The sequence below is a fragment of the Schistocerca americana genome, chromosome X (genome assembly GCF_021461395.2).
Source record: "Schistocerca americana isolate TAMUIC-IGC-003095 chromosome X, iqSchAmer2.1, whole genome shotgun sequence".
Classification (NCBI taxonomy): domain Eukaryota; kingdom Metazoa; phylum Arthropoda; class Insecta; order Orthoptera; family Acrididae; genus Schistocerca; species Schistocerca americana.
Window position 1 is genome coordinate 965886962 of NC_060130.1, and position 21870 is coordinate 965908831.

The following is a 21870-nucleotide window of genomic DNA, read 5'->3' on the forward strand; positions in this document are numbered from 1 at the left end:
GATGCTTCTGTGTGGTCTGGGGGTAGGAACATTGTTGTTGGACGGGGAGGAATGTATTGCTCGGGAAATCTGTTTGTGGACAAGGTCTGCAGGATAGTTGCGGGAGAGGAAAGCACTGGTCAGGTTATTGGTGTAGTTGTTGAGGGATTCGTCACTGGAGCAGATACGTTTGCCACGAATACCTAGGCTGTAGGGAAGGGAGCGTTTGATGTGGAAAGGATGGCAGCTATCAAAGTGAAGGTACTGTTGTTTGTTTGTGGGTTTGATATGGACAGAGGTGTGGATGTGAGCTTCAACAAGATGAAGGTCAACATCCAGGAAGGTGGCGTGGGTTTTGGAGAAGGACCAGGTGAAATTCAGATTCGAAAAGGAGTTGAGGTTATGGAGGAAATTAAGGAGTGTTTCTTCACCATGAGTCCAGACCACAAAGATGTCATCTATAAACCTATACCAGGTCAGGGGAAGCAGCTGTTGGGTCTTCAGGAAAGCCTCCTCCATGCAGCCCATGAAGAGGTTGGCATAGGAGGGAGCCATCCTGGTTCCCATGGCCGTTCCCCTGGTTTGTTTGTAGGTCTGGCCTTCAAAAGTGAAGTAATTATGGGTGAGGATGAAGTTGGTAAGTGTGATAAGGAACGAGGTTTTTGGAAGATCTTTGGGTGGGCGTTGGGAGAGGTAGTGCTCAAGGGCAGAGAGACCATGGGTATGTGGGATGTTTGTGTAAAGGGATGTAGGATCTATGGTGACAAGAAAGGTTTCAGGTGGGAGAGGAGTGGGAATGGATTTGAGGCGTTCTAGGAAGTGGTTTGTGTCTTTGATGTAGGATGGGAGTCTGCGGGTGATAGGTTGTAGGTGCTGGTCTACCAGAGCTGAGATACGTTCGGTTGGGGATTTGAAGCCTGCTGCAATGGGACGGCCAGGATGGTTCTCTTTGTGGATTTTGGGTAATAGGTAGAAGGTAGGGGTACGTGGCTCAGGTGGAGTGAGTAAGTCTATGGAAGCCGTTGTGAGGCCTTGTGAGGGACCTTGGATTTTTAGGATTTTTTTGCAGCTCAGTCTGGATGGAGGGAATGGGATCCTGGGTAACAGCTTTGTAGGTTGAGGTGTCAGAGAGTTGACGCAGTCCTTCTGCCACATACTCCACACGGTCAAGTATGACAGTTGTGGAGCCTTTATCCGCCGGGAGGATGACAATAGAGCAGTCTATTTTCAGCTCCTTAATGGCACAGGATTCAGCTGGGGTGATGTTGGGCGTTGTCGGGATGTTCTTCAAGAAGGACTGGGAGGCAACACTGGATGTGAGGAATTCCTGAAATGTCTGCAAGGGATGGTTTTGGGGGAGGGGAGGAGGAACCCTTTGAGAAGGCAGTCGGAACTGTTCTAGACAGGGTTCAACACTGGGTCTAGTACTTGGGGGCTGTGTTTGGGTAGTGAAGTGATATTTCCAGTTGAGGTTCCGGGTGAATGAGAGGAGATCTTTAACCAGGGCAGTGTGGTTGAATTTAGGTGTGGGGCTAAAGGTTAAGCCTTTTGATAGAACAGATGTCTCTGGAGGAGAGAGGGATCTGGATGAGAGGTTTAGGACTGAATTGGGACTGGTGATATGTGGCATTTGACTGTGGTTATAGTTGAGATTTGGTCTGTGTGGGGTATGTGCTGGGATGGGGAGATTGAGTAGGGTGGCTAGGCTAGGTTTGTTGGCTATGAGGGGGGTTTGTTGAAGGTTCTGTTGTGGTTGGTGTTTGTGAGGGATAGGGAGAGGGACCCCACTTCTTAGGTGTTGCACTAGCACTGTGGATAGTTTTTTCAGGTGGTGTTTGGCATGGAACTCAAGTTTGCAGCTGGCTTCTAGGATGATGTTCCTCAGTGTGTTCTCCAAACAAGGGTTTGAGAGGTGGAGGACTTTGAAGAGAGATAGGAGCTGTTGGGAGTGGTGGTTACATGAAGTAGTGTAGAGATTCAGGACAAGTTGGGTAAGGGCTAAGGATTGAAGGTTCTGGAAGTCCAGGAGAGACTGGTGGAAGGAGGAATTGCACCCGGAGATGGGAACTTTTAAGGTAAGCCCTTTAGGGGTAATTCCAAAGGTTAAGCAGGACTGGAGGAAAAGTATGTGGGATTGCAGTTTGGCTACGGTGAATGCATGTTTCCGGAATGAATGTAAATAATGTGGTATAGGATTAGGGTACATAGTGGGTAAATGGTGGGTAGGGAAATTAAATAACTAAAGTTGAAATAGTAATCATAAGGAGGAGTAAAACACGGAGGGAAGGACGAGAAGGAAAGAAATTGTGTTGGTAATGTTCAATACCAAAGGAAGACCACTAAATAAGAAAAATACGGAAAAAGTTGACCAGACCAAGCAAGTATGTCCAGATCAGGGGAAAAAGAACACACGTAGCTCAAAAACAGAGATAGCGAGTGGCGAAAAAAGATCGCGCGTGCCGCAAAAGCGATCGCGCGTGCCGCAAAAGCGATCGCGCGTGCCGCAAAAAAGATCGCCCGTGCCGCAAGAAAGATCGCGCGTGCCGCAAAAAAGATCGCGGGTGGGGCAGAAATGTCCCAAAAAATTTTTCTTGTGGCAGAGAAAGATAGCCAATGGCACAAAAATATCGCCAGCAACAAGAAATCGACGGAAATGGATGATACTGGTAGGTGTGGAAGAGATTGATGGCAGTGATTGTTGGCTGGGAAACAGCGAATAACGAACGTTAAAACTATGGAATGTTGAATAAATAAATCAATAAATAAAAAACTAGCACAGTTGGTGACGAAAATATTTATTTATGTATATATAAAACACTGAAGAAGAGAAAGTGTTAAGATGACAGACGTAAGTGATAGCTAACAAAAGGGACAAAACAATGAAGGATGTGGACCATATAGGTGATCTAAATGATTAATGGAAAATCTCATATAAGATGTGAAACAAATACTAACAAAGAGATAGAGGGGCTGGCCAGTACTTACCTCAGCTCAGTACAGCCGATAGATACACATAAAACAGAACTGAAAATTTACATTCCTAGTACCAGGTCATCCCTTACTGCCCCTGAAAGGGATATGGTCTTTGCCAGTGGGTAGTTTGGTATACACATTTGATACTTTGTCATCGTAAAATTCTACCAATTTTTCCAGATAATTTGTTCCTGCATATGGAATGTAGGTTATCTTTTTTTAGGTGTTCTTCATTGGGTGTTGGGTGTGCTGTGGTCTTTTGCTTGAAGGTGTGATTGAACTTGGTGGAAAAAGCCATGTGCATTCTCTAAGTGATGATCCTGACATTGTCTTCCTCCCACTGGATTAGGGGAACATAACCGTCTTACTAGGTGCGGAATACAAAGAGTAAATGTACAAATTCCTACAAGATGATGATGATGTCAGATCCAATTAGCCGGCTGCAGTACAGACACCTGAATTTCTCTTCCTTTATAGAAGCGACAGCAAAGAAACTTCAGCCATGTGTTTTTCTTGAACAGATCTCTGAGATGGTCCAGTTCCAGTTTCAGGCTTTCTTCATCAGAGTCCACTCAAAGTCTGTGGACATGGATGTTAACACTCCTTTCATTTATGATGGGTGAAGACAGCTGCATGTGTTAAGTTACTGGTCTGTGTGTGTTATTTTCTGGTAAATGATGTGTCCCAGTGTTCCATCTGATTTTCTTCATACCAAAATATCCAAGAATGGCAGCTGATCATGGGGAATTAAATTTGGTTGTGGACAGCATTCAGGTGTTGCAAGCCTATGAGGCCAAAAGATGAATGTATCATCAATATATCTGTGAAAGACTGTTGGTTTTAGTGGTGCTGACTCTAGTGCCTTGTCTTCAAAGTCTTCTACACACATATTGGCCACCACAGGTGAGAGGGCTACCCACAGGCACACCCTCAGTCTGTTCATAGCAATGTCTGTCAAAAAGAAAATATGTGAACGTGAGCACAAAATTGAAAAGGTTGGTGAATGAGGGCTCAAATTTCTTTTCAATAAGTTCCAGCAGCTCATTGAGTGAAACTCTGGAGAAAAGTGAATCAATATCAAAACTGACCATGAGATCTGAACTGGCCAATCTGGGTTTTTGTAGGTGTTCCATGAACATGCTGAGTTCTTGATGTAGTGTTCACATTTGCCAACCAACTGTCTCAAACTAACATAAAGAGTTTCACTAGTTTTTACATTGGCACTCCCATTGTACTCACTATTGGTCTCAGAGGTGTGCCCTCTTTTTGTACGTTTAGAAGCCCATAGAAGCTAGATGGTGCAGCAGCACATGGCTGAAGTTTCTTTGCTGTCTCTTCTATAAAGGAAGAGAGGTTCAGGTGTCTGTACTACAGCTGGCTAGTTGGATCTGTCACCATCACCATCTTGTAGGAATTTGTACATTTACTCTTTGTATTCTGCACCCAGTAAGATGGTTATGTTCCCCTTATCCACTGGGAGGAATACAATGTCAGGATCATCACTTAGAGAATGCACATGCCTTTTTCCCATCTGGAGATGTTATGCACTGCTGGTGAGAGCATGGCACATTTCCCACTGTATCTCCCACCATATCATGTGGTGGAGTGAGGCAACTTGTTTCATTCTGCTGGTGATTTCTGCAACAGGTAGTGCTGCTGTTGTTGGGGAAAAGTTTAAGCCTTTCTGAAGGATAGACAAAGCACTGCCATTGATGGTTTTCACTGTAGAATTCATGATGGTTTGTCTAGTCTTTCATTTGGCTCTTTTGATGTTTTTTGATTGAATTTTCCAGACTGTTTCATAGATGCAGTTCTTTGTACCTGCTCTGCTTGCACTCAGGACGAACAGCCCACACACTCCTAGGTAACGGGGGAGAGCAAAGACTCAAATTCTGGATGTAGGGCAAAGAGTTTGCATCCTATAGAGTCAAGTTGATGGCATGTGTCTCTGATCTGTTTGCACACTGCAGTCAGGTTGGTTCTTCTGGTAATTTGGTTTGCTGCTGTCTTAATATAATGTATGATCTTGACAAAGGTTTGCACAATGCGGATGTCACAAATCCTTTCCGAAAAGGCAAGTGCATTCAGCAGACATTGTTTCTTATTTCAGAGCTTATCAAGCTTCTTGACTTGCTGTAGTGGTCTCTCCCTAGAGCAGAAACTAATCTGTGTTTGTAGGGTTTTCCCAGCAACTATGCTGCTTGAAAGGATCAAATACACATGATACCAGGATGCAAACTCTTTGCCCTACATCTAAAACTGGCATCTTCCCTGCAGATAAGGGGAACATAACCATCTTACCAACACACAGAGAAAATATACAAACTCCTAGACAACAAGGCTTACAAGATGATGACAACAGATCAAACCAAACTGATGCAGTGCAAGGCAATTGAACTTCTCTGCAGTACCTTTATAGAAGAGACAGTGAAGAAACTTCAGCCAGGTACTGCCCCACCACCTAGTTTCTATGGGCTTCCAAAGGTACACAAAGAGAGCACACCTCTGGGACCAATGGTAAGTACAACAGGAGTGCCAATGTACCAGCTTGAGTCCATTGGCTGGTGAATGTGATCACCACATCAAAAACTCAGTTCAGTTCATGGAACATCTATAGAAATTCAAACTGCCCAACTCAGGATATCATGATCAGTTATGATGTTGTCATTTTTCACCAGAGTTTCACTCAGTGAGTCGCTGGAACTTACTGAAAATAAGCTCATGTCCACATATTTTCATTTTGATGGACAGTATAATGAACAGACTGATGGCATGCCTATTGGTAGTCCTCTTTCACCTGTGGTGGCCAATTTCTCCATCAAGGACTTTGAGGACAAGGCACTAGACTCAGCACCACTAAAACCAATAGTCTTGTACATATATGTTGATGATACATTCATCATCTGGCCTCAGGAGCTAGATGAGCTTCATGTTTTCTTGCAACACCTGAATTGTATCCACAACCAAATGTAATTCCCCATGGAGGGGGAGTAAAATGGTGAGCTGCCATTGTTGGATGTTCTTGTATGGAGAAACCAGACAGAGCACAGGAATATAGCATCTGTGAGAACACCACACAGACCAGTACCTTCACACCTCTAGCTGTCATCACCAATCACAAAGGGAAGAATTGCTAAATATGCTGGCCCTCAGAGCTTGTGTCATCTCAGATGGAGAAAGCCTAGAACTGGAACTGGACTACTTCAGGAACACATTTCAAAAAAACAGCTATAGCATTGACAAAATTTGACATGTCTTCAAGCAAAAGACCATACCACAGTCAACACCTAATGAAGACCAACTGAAAACGATAGCATACATTCCATATGCAGGCAATGCATTGGGAAAAATCAGTAGAGTTTTATGACAACAAAATATCAAATATGTATACTGCCCACTGGCAAAGACCAAATTCCTTTCAGGGACAGTAAAAAATGACCTGGTACTCTGCAAATCTGGAGTGTGTTACATACCAGCCCACTGCAAGAGTGAGTATGTTGGACAAATCACACATGCAATTGGAGAAATGTGCATGGAACACAAATGACACACCAGACTTCGTCAGCCCACAAAATCAGAAATTGCTGAACATTGCATGAAACCAACCACGAAATGAAATATGAAGATACAAAAATCCTGCACAACACATCCCACTATTTGGACTGGTTTTCGTCTTAGTCAGGCATGGGCTCCAGCACTGAAAATTCTCCATACACAGCAGAAATGGAACAATGAGCATGGTGAAGGCAGATTGCAAACTGAGAACTGCCACTCGGCTCCCGATTGTGAGCTACCACCACTACCATGCCCGGCACATCATGTGGGCCACACATGGAGACAGAGCAGGGGAGAGACTACTGGTATGGTCCAGGATATCAGTCAGCAAGTGTAAATGGATGATTATGGCATGTTAAACCGTAAAAATTAAGTTCTACAGTGATCTATCATTCTGGCTGCATGCCGAAGAGACTTTCAAGCAGTATATATGCCAGGAAAACTTGTGAAAACATTCTGTGACCACTTACATTATTTTCACAATGGGAATGAAATGCAGAATCATGTCTTTGAAAATGTAAATGTTCGACAGTGACCCAAATAATTTACCATCTTTCAGGATGTTTTTGTATGCAGAGAGTGTGACTATATCTACAAAGATAAAGGTAGAATAAATTAAGACTATGTTTCTGGGAAACTGAGTAGTGGCAAGCATGGCAATTCAGTTGTCAATAAGGAAGAAGGTAATGTAGTGTAGATAACATTAGAAGAAACAGAGATGAGTAATGGTGATGATAGAATTGTAGGTCTCTATTCACTTGTACCAGTTTATATTAATAAAATACAAAAATGTGTCCTTCATGTTGTGTGTGTGTGTGTGGGGGGGGGGGGGGGGGGGGCAGATGATCACCCAAGCAAGCTCACTGTGGTTATTGGTATCAAAGCAGTACCTCTTTTAGGTACCAAGTTTTGAAAGAAGTCAAAATAATAGAAGAGCTCCAAAAATGCATAAGAATGCACAGTAAAGTAAGGTTAGTTTATTTCATCAAAATGTTTGAGGATTGAGCAATATGGTAGAAGAGCTTCTGGTCTGTTTGGAAAATTTAGATTGCTCTGAAAAGATAGACATCCTGTGCCTATCTGAGCACAACATATCCACAACTTTAGAGGAGTTACATATAAAAGATTACTCTCTGGTAAAGTCCAAAAACATTGTGACAAACAGATTTTGTAGTGATCAGCACGTAGAAGTGTGTGCTTGTGAATTAATACTAAAAATAGTCCACTTTTAACTGTAACTGTATATACATCTCCATTGCATAATTATAAACTGTTTGTTAGGAATTTGTATCTCTTACTAAGCTATCTGTCAGAAGGCAACAAGCAGTCTATAGTCTGTGGTGACTTAAGTGTAGATTTTCTAAAGGATTCTGATAGGAAAAATCTTCTGAAAACCTTATATGGATCCTACAATTTCATTTCAGTTATTAACTTTCCAACACTGTAGGACCAAGTTGATAATGTTTTCTATGGTGAAGCTCAAATCAATGAAACAACTGTTTACCCAGTAACAAATGCTCTCTCTGATCATGATGCACAGTTAGTTAGGATAAATAAGATAGTGCCTTAAAGTATTCACTCTCCTACATGGAAATCAGTTAGAATAATTAATTACTCATAAACAAATGTTTTTGAGACTAGTTTACAAAAAATCATCTGGGATAAAATTTATAAGGGCTGTTGTAAATTATGAATCACAGGTAGCAAATATATTTAATAATCATTTCTTAAATATAGTAGAAAACAGGGACAAACAGTTCAGGAGAAAAATCACAGAAATATGCTGAAATAGCAACTCTCATAAAATTCAATCATATGAACATGTGACCAACTTCTCATTCTGAAATTAAGAAAATTACTCATTCTCTAACAAATACTCATCTGCTTTTGATACTGTTTCCAGTAGAGTACTAAAGATTTGTTCCCATATAATAAGCCCTGTCTTACCTGAAATATGTGTTACATCACTAACTTGAGGCATTTTTCCAGAAAAACTGAAATATGCCATTGTTAAACTTCTCTTTAAGAAAAGTAATAGGATAGATATCAATGACTACTAACCTGTTTCACTGCTGACATCGTTTTCCAAAAATTTTGAGAAGGTACTGTATTCTAAAACAGTATCTCACCTGAGCAACAGTAATATCCTCAGCAAATCACAGTTTGAATTTCAGAACAGTTCCTCTACTGAGAATGATATTTACTTATTCACTCACCAGATTTTACAAGCATTAAATAACAAACTACCACTGGTACTTATAAATACTATTGGTACAAATGAAAGTATTCTATAACTTTGAAAGGGATTCTTAACTATATAAAAATAATTATTGGCAAAAACTCCATCAAGGCTTGTTTCAAAGGAATTTCCATTAACAGACTTTAAATTCTTTGGAAGTTACATTTAAAATTTTATCTCATTGTAAGAGGGGATGCTGTCTGTACCTTTTATGTTACCCTCGCTGCATAATCAGAGTAATGTTGTAAATATATACAGCTCTATTTAGACTGTTGTACTTTTTTGTATTTTGAGAATTGTTAAAAAGCTTATGTATGAGTGCTCTTTGTACATGTGTGGCAGCAGCCCACCCACATACTTCAGTTCCATATGTGAGGTATGCGTACAGTGGAACATAATAGATCATACTCATGTGCTCATAATTGAGAACTTGTTACATTGTTGTTATTGCAGAAATTGATTATCTTAATTTGTGACAAGGAAGATCAATGTTTTGTTCCCAAGAGAGGTAGCTGTCTAACATTACACCAAGGAAGGCAGTTGTATCATCCAGTTTTATTTCCATACCATCATGAGAGTCAACATTCTACTGCAATCCATCTGGTTGGTGGTTTTATTGAAATTTAAACTTGTGCAGTTATTTTGGAAGTAACATTTCAAGCCAAGTAAGGCACCAGAACAATTAAAGGTCAGATAATTATTGTTGGGTTTGTCATTATAATTCAGTACATTGCTATTGTGCACTGTGTGTGCCACATCAACAATAGGATGAACAATAAAGAATGCAAAATTGACCCTTGGGGCACACCACACTTTATTCTAGTTGGACTGGTGCTGTACTTTGTAATAATATTACTGATTCTGTGTGTGACAGCTTACAACCCTACATCTGTCTTGCAAGTACTATTAAAGAGACTTAATTGCTATTCGTCAGACACCATATGTTTCCAGTTTATCAACTAACACCTCATGAGATACTGAGTCAAATGCATGTGATACATCTAGTAAGAACCATGTCACCCTTTCTTTCTCATTTATTTTCATTGATAGCGTTTGCACCAGATTGCCTAAGCAAGATGACACTGAGTTGCCTTCCTTAATACACCTTTCTTTAAACATTCATTGAATCGGTGAACCAGAACAGTACTGAGTGAGCATTCACATCTTTTAGAGATTAACGCAAAAATTTCATTCTGTCCAATAGAGACTTCATTCTCAGTATCAATTGTATGTGTTTCATAAATATACACAGTTTTTTTTTTTACATTAATAGGAGCTCTATAATCACCTTAACCAGCATTCTCACTTAAGTTACCTGCATTAATAAAACAGGGAATTAAAAGCATTATTGAACATGCAATGTTCTAAAATGTTTACACTGTCACTCCTTACGTGGATACTGCTGATGCTACACTTTAGTTTTCTGTTAAGTCTCTCATTTACAGAGTTGCATACTGATTTGCTAATGTTACTTGAGTTAGTAACTTTTTGGTTTAAAATTTTCTTATGTGTATATTCAAGGCTTGTTTATAGACTCTCTGAGAAGGTTGGCAGTTATCCCTTCCAGATGTCCATGGGAACACTGTAGGTTTTTTTATAATGATAAACATTTTCTCCTTCAGTTGTTTCACTATTTCTGCACAATGTACAATATCCCATGTCAAAAGACTGAAATAAGGCCTTTAAGTTCTCTAAAGATTTTTAATTTGCATGTCTGTTTTTCCTTTTCTCATGCATACTTCATTAATTGTGTTTATTCAGTATTTCAATGGTCTGCTGAAGGTGATTAGAGAGGTGGAGGTTTATTACATCAACTCTACAGTCAATTAAATTGGTGTAAACATGATTTTTCATAAGTGTCTTTAGGTACTATGGTTGGCCCATCAATTCTGTTTGACAAATTATAACGAAATAGAATATCATTTTACTTGCCATGATGTCTAGTGTACTTTAACAAATCTACACTTACAGGGAAAAAATTTCAACATCGGGAAGCAGTTGTGTCACACAATTAAAAGTTGGTAGGTATTTTTCTACATCTGAAAAATTATGTCTACTTAAATTTCTCATCATTCGCATAAGAATGGGACTAGCAGCACCACTACAAGAATGCAAATCAGGTTGGCTTTAAATACACTCCTGGAAATGGAAAAAAGAACACATTGACACCGGTGTGTCAGACCCACCATACTTGCTCCGGACACTGCGAGAGGGCTGTACAAGCAATGATCACACGCACGGCACAGCGGACACACCAGGAACCGCGGTGTTGGCCGTCGAATGGCGCTAGCTGCGCAGCATTTGTGCACCGCCGCCGTCAGTGTCAGCCAGTTTGCCGTGGCATATGGAGCTCCATCGCAGTCTTTAACACTGGTAGCATGCCGCGACAGCGTCGACGTGAACCGTATGTGCAGCTGACGGACTTTGAGCGAGGGCGTATAGTGGGCATGTGGGAGGCCGGGTGGACGTACCGCCGAATTGCTCAACACGTGGGGCGTGAGGTCTCCACAGTACATCGATGTTGTCGCCAGTGGTCGGCGGAAGGTGCACGTGCCCGTCGACCTGGGACCGGACCGCAGCGACGCACGGATGCACGCCAAGACCGTAGGATCCTACGCAGTGCCGTAGGGGACCGCACCGCCACTTCCCAGCAAATTAGGGACACTGTTGCTCCTGGGGTATCGGCGAGGACCATTCGCAACCGTCTCCATGAAGTTGGGCTACGGTCCCGCACACCGTTAGGCCGTCTTCCGCACACGCCCCAACATCATGCAGCCCGCCTCCAGTGGTGTCGCGACAGGCGTGAATGGAGAGACGAATGGAGACATGTCGTCTTCAGCGATGAAAGTCGCTTCTGCCTTGGTGCCAATGATGGTCGTATGCGTGTTTGGCGCCGTGCAGGTGAGCGCCACAATCAGGACTGCATACGACCAAGCCACACAGGGCCAACACCCGGCATCATGGTGTGAGGAGCGATCTCCTACACTGGCTGTACACCACTGGTGATCGTCGAGGGGACACTGAATAGTGCACGGTACATCCAAACCGTCATCGAACCCATCGTTCTACCATTCCTAGACCGGCAAGGGAACTTGCCGTTCCAACAGGACAATGCACGTCCGCATGTATCCCGTGCCACCCAATGTGCTCTGTTTGAGTCTCGGTCTGGCACACGGTTTTAATCTGCCAGGAAGTTTTACAATGCATGCACGTTTGCATGCTTGCATTCAACATTCTGATGAATACACCAGTTACTAATATACCAACATTTCACATTTGCAATTGTGTATCTCATGCTTACAGTAACCTGTGATCTTGCAGTGTCAATCACATAAATATGTTACCTAGACAAATGTATTCCCAAAATTTCATTACTCTATATTAATTATTTTTTGGTGTTGCTTTTTTTCCATCAGTGTATCCCTAGTTAAAAGAATATCTGTGTTCTTATATTTGCCACATATAATGTTAATTTTTTTAAATTTTTTGCTATGCTTTTAGGAGGATTATACAGCCCTATAACAATTAGTTGCATTTTCTGTACCACTAGCTTTATTGATGGAATTTCAGATGTCATTTCGACACTTCATTTGCTGATGGAATCCAGTTTTGTGAACAGTATATAGCATGCCCTGACTTTTGTGCTCTGATTGACTGAAATTGCTTGACAGAGTGACAGTTGTAATAAAAAAATTGTTTGACAAACAAATGTTCTGCAAGAAGGATCTGACCTGGTTTTCCTCAATCAGTGTTTGCTGTAATTGTATGCACTTTTTGCTTAGATACTGAATATTTTGATGTAGCACTTTGAAACCTGTTTTGGTTTATTGTTTCTTCAGACATTCCTCCCATCACAATTTTATTGTGATGTGTAAGTCTCAGATGCTGTGGAATTGTGGACTTTTTTGTTTACTAGATTAGTTTCCCTCAAATATAGTCTTTCAGATATCCATATATATTTTACTTAAAAGCTGCAAATACCATACTGAAAATTGCACAAAAAACATGACCCCCAACAAGCACATTCATCACAGAAATTAGAAAATGCATATATTTGTGAACCTCACAAAAAGGAAAAAAAAAGGGTAGATGCATTTTTCCCTTAGTTCTGTAAGATAAAGTGTAATCGTGTCTGTGGCACGTGGAGGATCAGCTAAATATCATGTTCCAGTCAACCTACTGACCTTCCCGAGACTATTGTGCACATAGTGTCTAGTTTAGTAATTTCTATTTTCCTATGTAGTCACTGCTACAGTCCCATTAGTGGGTGATGGGTAGTAGAAATATGACATAGTTCCATTTGGAGAACTTAATCTTTCTGTGGTGGCCATTGAGTAGAACTGTAAGTTCATTCATTGGAGAATTGCATTAGTGTTTCAAGCACCAGACTATTCTACTAGACAGTTGTCCACTGTCAATGCCATGAAGTGTAAAGGGACTTTTGAGTGTTTTCATTTTGTAAAATGGTTTCTACTATTGTTTACCTGTTCTGAAAGACACCTTATGCATGTATATTTTAGTTTGTAACATATATATTTCAGTAATGATGCATCAGTTCATAAATTAATGTCTGAACTCCTTCTGACCTTATCTGTTATAATATCTGGTTACTTTTCAACTTGAAAAACTGTGGGTCAGTGGTACAGTGCTAGTCTATAGATAGAAATGTCTCAGGTTATATCAGTCCAAGAACTTTTATCTACCACTTTTCAGTTTTTTCACCTCTGGCAAGGTTTGTTAATGCGAAAAATTCTGAGTTACACTGTGGTTTGGAATCCATGTTAAACTGTAGGCCCCCTTATAATTGGCTGTGTAAATCAGTTCAGAGGTTGGCGAAAGGCACTAGTATACCAACTCTAACAGGACCATGCCTGGTTAAGCACTGTGGTGTTTAAACAAGTCTTCAGGATGTTTACTTGGAGGAAAGTTTTAAAAATGTAATTAAATGTATCACAATTTACAAATGCAGTTTTGCAGTTATATTAACTAATCTTTTATAATCTGCTCCTACAGATATCGAGAGGCAAAAACAAAATTTATCTTTGAGCCTGAAAATGGTGACGTGGAACTAGAACAAAAGCTTCCAATGTCTTGGCATGCCTTTAATGAAACCCCAAGGTTTGAAGTAAGTATAGGTTTACACATTCTAGGGCCTTTTACAAGCCATTATGCACACTAATTCTTACTTGGATTTTATGTATACTAGTATCACTAATAAGACTGTATTTCAGCAGGAATTTTATTAACATGAAATACTTTCTTTGGTTTCAAAAGGATATTATTACTATTAAAAACTGTTATTACAAATATGTGTAACATTAGACGTTGGGATTCATCACTATTTAGGTATCTAAATATTTTAACTATTCCCTGTATAAATATTGTAAGGAAAGTTCTGGTAGAACTTAAATAATTTAGTGGTAAAGGAAACAACTTACTAAATAGTGGTAATGTTGAGTTGTGTACAGGCATACATAAAAGAATGAATCTTCACCAGCAATCGGATGAATAATTTTTTGAGCTAGGACACACAAACACACACACACACACACACACACACACACACACACACAAACAGAGGTATGTAAATGTGTACAGCTACTTTTGAAGTTTCATTCTGTCACGTGTGCCTATCGAAGACTCAACTATTCCATGTACTTGTATTTATGAACTGTTTATCTTCATACAGAACAATCCAGAATTATTTGTAGGAAACTATTTTCACAACACATATGATAGAAACAAAGTTAATTTAATGTTACCATATTATAGATTAAAACTGTACTCTTAGACTCTACAGTACATGGCTATGAAAGTTTATAATAAATTAAAATTAAAAGACTTTCACAATTAGGTTTGCTGAAAGGAAAATTAGATGCTATCCTTGTGCAAAGTATCATTATTAAAACACAGAAATTTAAATAATAATAATAAAGCTTTACTTGTAGAGTAAAGTGATAAACATATTTGATTATCTTCTAGGAAAAAAATAGATGGCATCCTAGTACAAAAATGTTAAGTGTTAAAACACGTGATTTTTAAATGGCAGTAAAACTTTCTTTTGGGAATAGTGTAATATACTTGTACTGATTGTTGCAAATTAATTTATGGTTTTGTGATGCTTTCTTTGTATCTAATTTACATTATTTATAAGTAAAGGAGACTACTCACTGAATATTAGAAGTGCTGAGTCAGTGACAGGCACACACGATAGAGAAAGATTGCTTTCGTTTGTGTAAGGTGTCTGTTCTTTTGGACATGTCCAAAAGAATGGACTCGACACAAATATAAATATAAGCACCTTGATGACAATCAATAATCATTCACCATTCACTGCAGATTTACTCTTCACCTGAACTCCTGCAGGAGTCAGAGTGAGGCTGTGAAGATTGCGGGTAATGGACAGGGGACACTATGCCTGTAATTTGTGAAAAGCTGGGAATATTGGTTGGACAGAAAGTGTGCTTTGGTAGCCAAAGTTGTTAAGGTGACTGCTTGCATACAGTGGGAAATCCGGATTTTAGTCCTGGTGCACCACTAATTTTCACCGGTGACCATTGAATTTTTTTCAATGCCTGATTACAGCTAAGATCGGAATTTCAATTTTGTCAGAAAGAAAACTTGCTAGCTTTCAGGATAAATCCTTTCTGTAGCTAGAGTATACACACACACACACACACACACACACACACACACACACACACACACACACACAAAGCTGTTCCTCTACATAGTGCCGGTTGGACACACAGTGTCATGTGTGTTTGTGTATGTACTCTAGCTCTAGACAAGATTTTTCTGAAAGCTAGCAAATTTTGTTTCTCTTTTGTGTGTACCTGTATAAGATTGTAATGCTTTCACTATCCAGTGTGTGGTCTCCTTTCTCCTCGATATGAACAGGCCTTGGAAGGCCCAATGGTACCAACCAACCACCGTGTCATCCTCAGCTGATAGGCATCATTGGATGCGAATCTGGAAGGGCATGTTGTCAGCACACTGTTGTCCCAGCCATTATCACTTTTTACAGCCAGAGCTGCTACTTCTCAATCAAGTAACTCATCAGTTGGCCCATCAGGGTTGAGTACATCCTGCTTTCCAACAGAGCTTGGCAGACCCGACTGGAAACCCATTCTAGTGTAAGCCAAAGCCTGACAGTGATCTGACGGGAGCTGGTGTTAGCACTGCAGCAAGGCCACTGGTGGTCTCCTTTACTCCTAAACAATTTACATTCTTTCAGAACTTTGCCACTATATTTACCTTATTTATATTACATACATTGACTAGTCTCCTAAACATTAAATCCGGGTCTTATATATTTATGTAATGAAAGAATAAAGTTCTGATTTTGATATTGTGTTTCTGTATTAGTTTATGATGCATCCTTTGTTGAGAATAATTGATTTATAACAATATGTCTACATTTAAGATTTTAATGCCTGTGCTGAAGTTACATTTACTACAATTAACAGTAGTGTTTGTTAGTAGAATATCACATTATTTAATGATAGCTCTCTCTGGTAACAAAAATTTGATTTGTATGGCTAGTGAAATTTTCCTCTGTGACATAGGATACAAAAACATTGCTCATAAAGCAGTTTATCTACATCCAGAATTCAAAGTGAAATTCTATGTTCTGACAACAAAATCTTTTTTACGTTCTCTCAGTGGATATAGGCATTGAAACTGGAAGCTATACACACTGAGTAACCACTAATACTACCTTCTATCAAGTTACTGGAATCATATTATCTGTTACTGTACCTTTCTTAAGTGCAAACATTCATTTATCCTGTTACAAACTGTCATGCCATTATTCATAAGCTTCATTGATGCAACCAAGAAGCGTAAATATGTACCTCTGTGAGAAAAGTTTCTGTCACCATTAATGCATAGAAGATTAAACTACTACCATAATGAATACTATCTAATATAGAAATATGGCAAAACTTATTTGAAATCTTGGTATTACTGAGCAGTAAACCAGTTTTATTAACAACTTTATGACACTTCTCATATTTTTAAGGCCTTCATCCATACTTGTCACTGCATATTTCCCAAAGTATGTACATTCATAAATTGGTCTTATTTCTTATTTTTTATTTTTTTATTTTCTGAATTTATGAGTAGCAAAAGATTAAAATTATGAATATACAGTTTATTCATGAAAAGGCTCTTACTGATTCTGTAGTCACATATTATGAAGTTCTTTCAGATCCATCACAAGTAATCTTCATTCTTGATCTATTGGTTTAGTACACAGACAAACCTAGGACTGAAATTTAGACAGACCCCTACAGGCATGTAAGTGAACGTCAACTGATTTCCAATCTATACCGTGCAAACACAACACAAAAACAGTTAAAACATGCAAATACACACAACAAGGTTAACGTAATTCATAATTGAATGGCCTACATGATTTCTGCAGATATCTTATGATAATGCATGTCATGGTGACAGTTAAGGTATTGCACCACGGAAACAAAGTAACTGGAAAATCAAGGATGGTGATTACAGTAAAATTAAAACAACAGAACATCTAAAATGGTACTTAAAATATTATATTTTAAGAGAGATTTATCTATATTACTAAGTGGCTATCCTAGAACCTGGAACTTGGTACCAGTTGCAGGTTTCCAGGGACAAAAAATTTGATTTTGAATATTTTGTATAATTATTGACCAAATTTAAAAATTTAAAATGCTATCATAATCTACTCATTAAGAGGTATAATCTTATGTTAAACATTTTACATACACACATGTTTTACAAGAGAAGTATCACAGTTAGAAACTGTGTGTTTGTCTCAAAGCAACATAATTGAAAGCACACAAATATCTGGACTTTATCCATCCGGTATTTGAGAACTGGAGCACTTGGTGACATCCAAAAATCATTACACATTATTTCAAACCTTTCCAAATCTCTTTCTCACAGGTGAAAGGAAAAAAGTTTTACACTTAATACATTTTCTCTTTTCATACAGTAAAGTGGTCACATTAGGCATGACATTTTAATTTATTACTTCTTTACCAATGACTCTACTTGCAACACAATTTGCAGGCAGTAACCACATATACCAATAAATGTACTTACAAAAATATAACAGGTGTATGACAAACAGTTCAGGAGAAATGATGTCATAAATACTTAGATGTGTGAAAACTACAATTTGCTTAAAATGGTGTTTAGTAAGACTTCAGCATCAAACATAATGTTTTAATTTATTATATCTTCACTACTAATTATATTTGCAACACTCTTTGCACACAGAATCTACATGTGTTACTGAACACACATGTAAAATTATATCATTGTATGACACATAGTTCAGGAGATATGACACCATAAATATTAAGGTGCTTGAAAAACTAGCTTCTGCTTAAAATGAAGTAAAAGTTCCTTGACTTCATTCATCCAGTGTTTCATAATAAGAGCACTTAGTGACTTACAATGAACTTTAAGCATAATTTCAAACATTTCCTAAACTTCTTCTCACTTACATGCTTAAAGTCAAATATTTAACGCATCAACTCATTTAGAAAGTAGTCAGTTATTTAAAGCTGTTTTATACATGGGAGTTTGATTCTGTAAACAATTGGGGGTTTACTCATTTCTTGCTGGGAAGAGTTTACTAATAAAGAAAAAAATCATTTTGGGATTTATACAGATAGTAATATAACTGTGGTATGTAAAACTATTCCATTGGATTGGTAGTAACAGATTGTTATCTCATTTTGGAATTTTCATTGTATTTGTGTGAGTATCATATTGATAAATTAATGTCAATAAGACTATACTTTAAATGTCTCTATAATAAACTGCTGTAGCATCTTTCATTTATCAACTCTATGTTTCAGGAGATTCCAGAGTATAAGAAGTTAAGCGATATGCAAAACTATTTCTCAACATCAAACACGACATTCTGGACACTCTATTATGAATACAAGTCACTTATTGACCCATCAAACTGGCTGCCTCCATTCAAAGGTAAGTGCTAAAATGTAATAAATTTTCCATCAGGTTTGAAAAATAATGAGTACACAAAGAAGATTGTTTGACACATGAAAAAGAGCCAAATTTCCATAATTTAAAATTAATTAGTTTTCAAGAATATTAGAAATGAGAGGTAAACCTAATATCTTTCAAATACTACCAATAAACAGTACTCAATGGGAATTCCACTAATATTCTTAAAGTGTCCTTCACATCGTGTCCTTAAAATCTGGTGGGGGAGGGTTGGGGGATTAACAAATAACAGCTTATGCAGAGGCATATGAGCAATCATTCTCTTTACATGTCATCAATGAGTAAACTGGGAATACGTTTTGAATATGGTGTAAAAAAAAGTATCATCTGGCATGTATATTATAGTGTTTAGGTGTAGCTGTACCAATCAAAGCTAAGTGTTTCTCAAGACAATTCTTTACAGTTTATAAGGAAGTTGCCAGTTATGCAGTGGGTGATTAGGTTTTTAAGTACTTGGAGGTTTCCAATTACTATTGCAGTCAGTTGGCTCAAGAGAGGTAAGGACATACGTTAGTGGCATGATAATTTAAGAGATTTAGTTTTTTATTTAAATTGATTATAGTGTAATCAAAACAATGGGAGCCCATTCAGTACAATGTATATAACATATAACTTTATTGGTAAACAGCTATGAACAAGGCTGTTAACCGTCAGCAGTAGCATTATTTTACATCGCACGGTTCTTATTCAAGCAATATTGATTCTTGTCTCTGTAACATTATGTCCCACATAAGTACATAAAGACTCACACTATATAACTGGCAACCATGATGCCTTCATTAAGGCCTTGGGGGGGGGGGGGGGCAGGAGAAAAAAAAAGAAGAAAAAAAAAAGACCTCCTCCCAAACAGGCCATGGAGGCCCAACAGTATTGACTATTGACCGGCTGCTATGTCATCCTCAGCCCATAGGCATCATTGGATGCAGATATGGAGGGGCATGTGGTCAGCACACCACTCTCCCAGCCATATGTCTGTTTTTGACCCTGGAGATGCTACTTCTCAATCAAGTAGTTCCTCAGTTTTGCCTCACAAGGGCGGAGGGTACCCCAATTGACAGTGCTTAACTTCAGTGATCTGATGGGAACCGTTGCTACCACTACGGCAAGGCCATTGGCAAGGTCTTGACAACTTCCTTTTAACAAGTGCAATCTGCCTACAAGCAAATTTATACACAATGCTTTTATTTAGAAGCTTGATGTCTCAACACCATGGTAAACACAAAAACTATGTGAATGTGTGCAGTCCACCCATAGTCAATGCATGATCTATAAAATATTTACTTCATTGTATATATTTACTACATTGTATATACAGTTTGTTTTATAACTCTCAGTAAGTATACTGATTCTATAAATTGAAATTCTCTGGTTGTCCTAATCACAATACAGGATCAGCCAGGAGGAAAGGTACATGTCTTGAGGGGTGATAGTATTGGCAGTTCTGAAAAAAAAAACTTCATATAGACATATGGTCTATTTTGAATGGTTTCTGTGATAGAACACATTTAATATAACATTGCTAAGTTTTTCTTGAATAACTTTTTGGATTTTTTTCTTGGATAGCTTGAAAACGTTCCCTCCAGTGAAAGTTGGTGCAGTGCAAAATTAAACTACATTACATTTCATACAAAAAGGTCCTATTCATTTCTTCTCTGTGACTAATAGTTTCTGTGAAGACAGCATGAGAATGTTGAAAATCTTCAGTGACACCTCATACACTACTGTGGTACATTGTAAAAAATGACAATATTTGAATAATACAGAAATAAATAACAATGAGCATGAAATGTGTTGTCGTAAAGATAAGTTATTTTAGATTATAAAACACATAGATTAGTACTGATTACGTGGTAAATAAGTGTATTAGTGTGCCGTTTAAGTGTACCATTAAAGGTTTCATTTCTCATTACATAATATAGCAGAAAACGCGAAAAGACCGTACAGTCGTATTTTCTGTTTACGTTCTGCTGCAGCAAATCTATAGAATTTCGTTTAGTTGTTCCTTGCTCTCTCCAGCAATTTAACTTAGCGTACCTCTTCGTTATTTAACTAGCATTTCCGGAAAGTAGCGTAAAGTTTAACTTGTTGTTTCAGAAACTTTGCACTTTTGTTTTTGTTTACACACAGTTGCGTATAGGCCAAATTTGTGTAACCATATTTTCGTGTTTATCTGTAATTTAACTGACTTATTCTTAATAAATTATTACGTTTATCATGAGTGAAAAGTGCTTGACTTGCCGTAGAATTGTTAGGTCGGGGCTTTGGTGTGATGGGTGCTGTAGTTTTTTCCATGTGGGTGACTGTAGTGGCGTGGGAATAGGGGAAGTAAATGAGACTCATCAGTGGTTTTGTAGGATTTGTAGTAGAGATAGGAAGATACTGGAACAGGAGGGGAAAATTGCTGCCCTTCAGGCTGAGTTAGACAAGGCCAGGGGAGATCTGGACAGGTTAAGGAGGGAGAAGGGTAAAGAGAGGTGGGAAGTGGCAACAGGCAACAGGAGGAACAGGCCTAGAACTTTGTCTGACAGCTTTATGGTGAATGTGGAAAATAGATTTGACCTGTTGCTTCAGTTAGAAGCTGGTGAGCCTCAAGCAGTTACAGGTGTAGACAGGGCACAACAAACTTTCAGCAGCAAATTGAAAAGTAAGAATGTAGGGAAATCAGTAAAGAGAAAGAAAGTGTTGTTGTTAGGTAGTTCCCATGGAAGAGGTGTTGGCCAACTCTTGCAGGATGAACTAGGATCAGAATACCAGGTCACCAATTTTTTTTAAACCTAGTGCTGGTCTGGAGCAGGTGACAGAGGATTTAGGATCACTTTGCAAAGATTTCACTAAGGAAGACACCGTGGTTATAGTGGGTGGGGCAGGTAACAGTATTGACAGAGATCCTGGGTACAGCATAGAGTGTGACCTGGCGAAGATTGCATCAGCATCGAGGCATACCAGTGTTGAGTTTGTATCTGTTCTTGGGCGCCATGACCGACCTCATTTGAACTCTTCTGTCAAGAGAGTTAATTTGGAGCTGGAACGGCTGCTCATGTCGGGTGCGGGGTCACACATTGGTGTGGTTCATGTTGATTCTGTCAGTAGGTGGG

At 38.8% G+C, this 21870-nt stretch overlaps 1 protein-coding gene across 1 annotated transcript in view; it reads left to right on the forward strand.

Annotated features, from left to right (window-relative positions):
* Positions 1-21870, forward strand: part of LOC124555064 — a 704233-nt gene that overhangs the window by 576121 nt on the left and 106242 nt on the right. Inside the window, exons 61-62 of the mRNA XM_047128850.1 lie at positions 13760-13871; positions 18607-18736. Coding sequence (XP_046984806.1) covers positions 13760-13871; positions 18607-18736 — 242 coding nt within the window. The remainder of the gene's footprint in view (positions 1-13759; positions 13872-18606; positions 18737-21870) is intronic.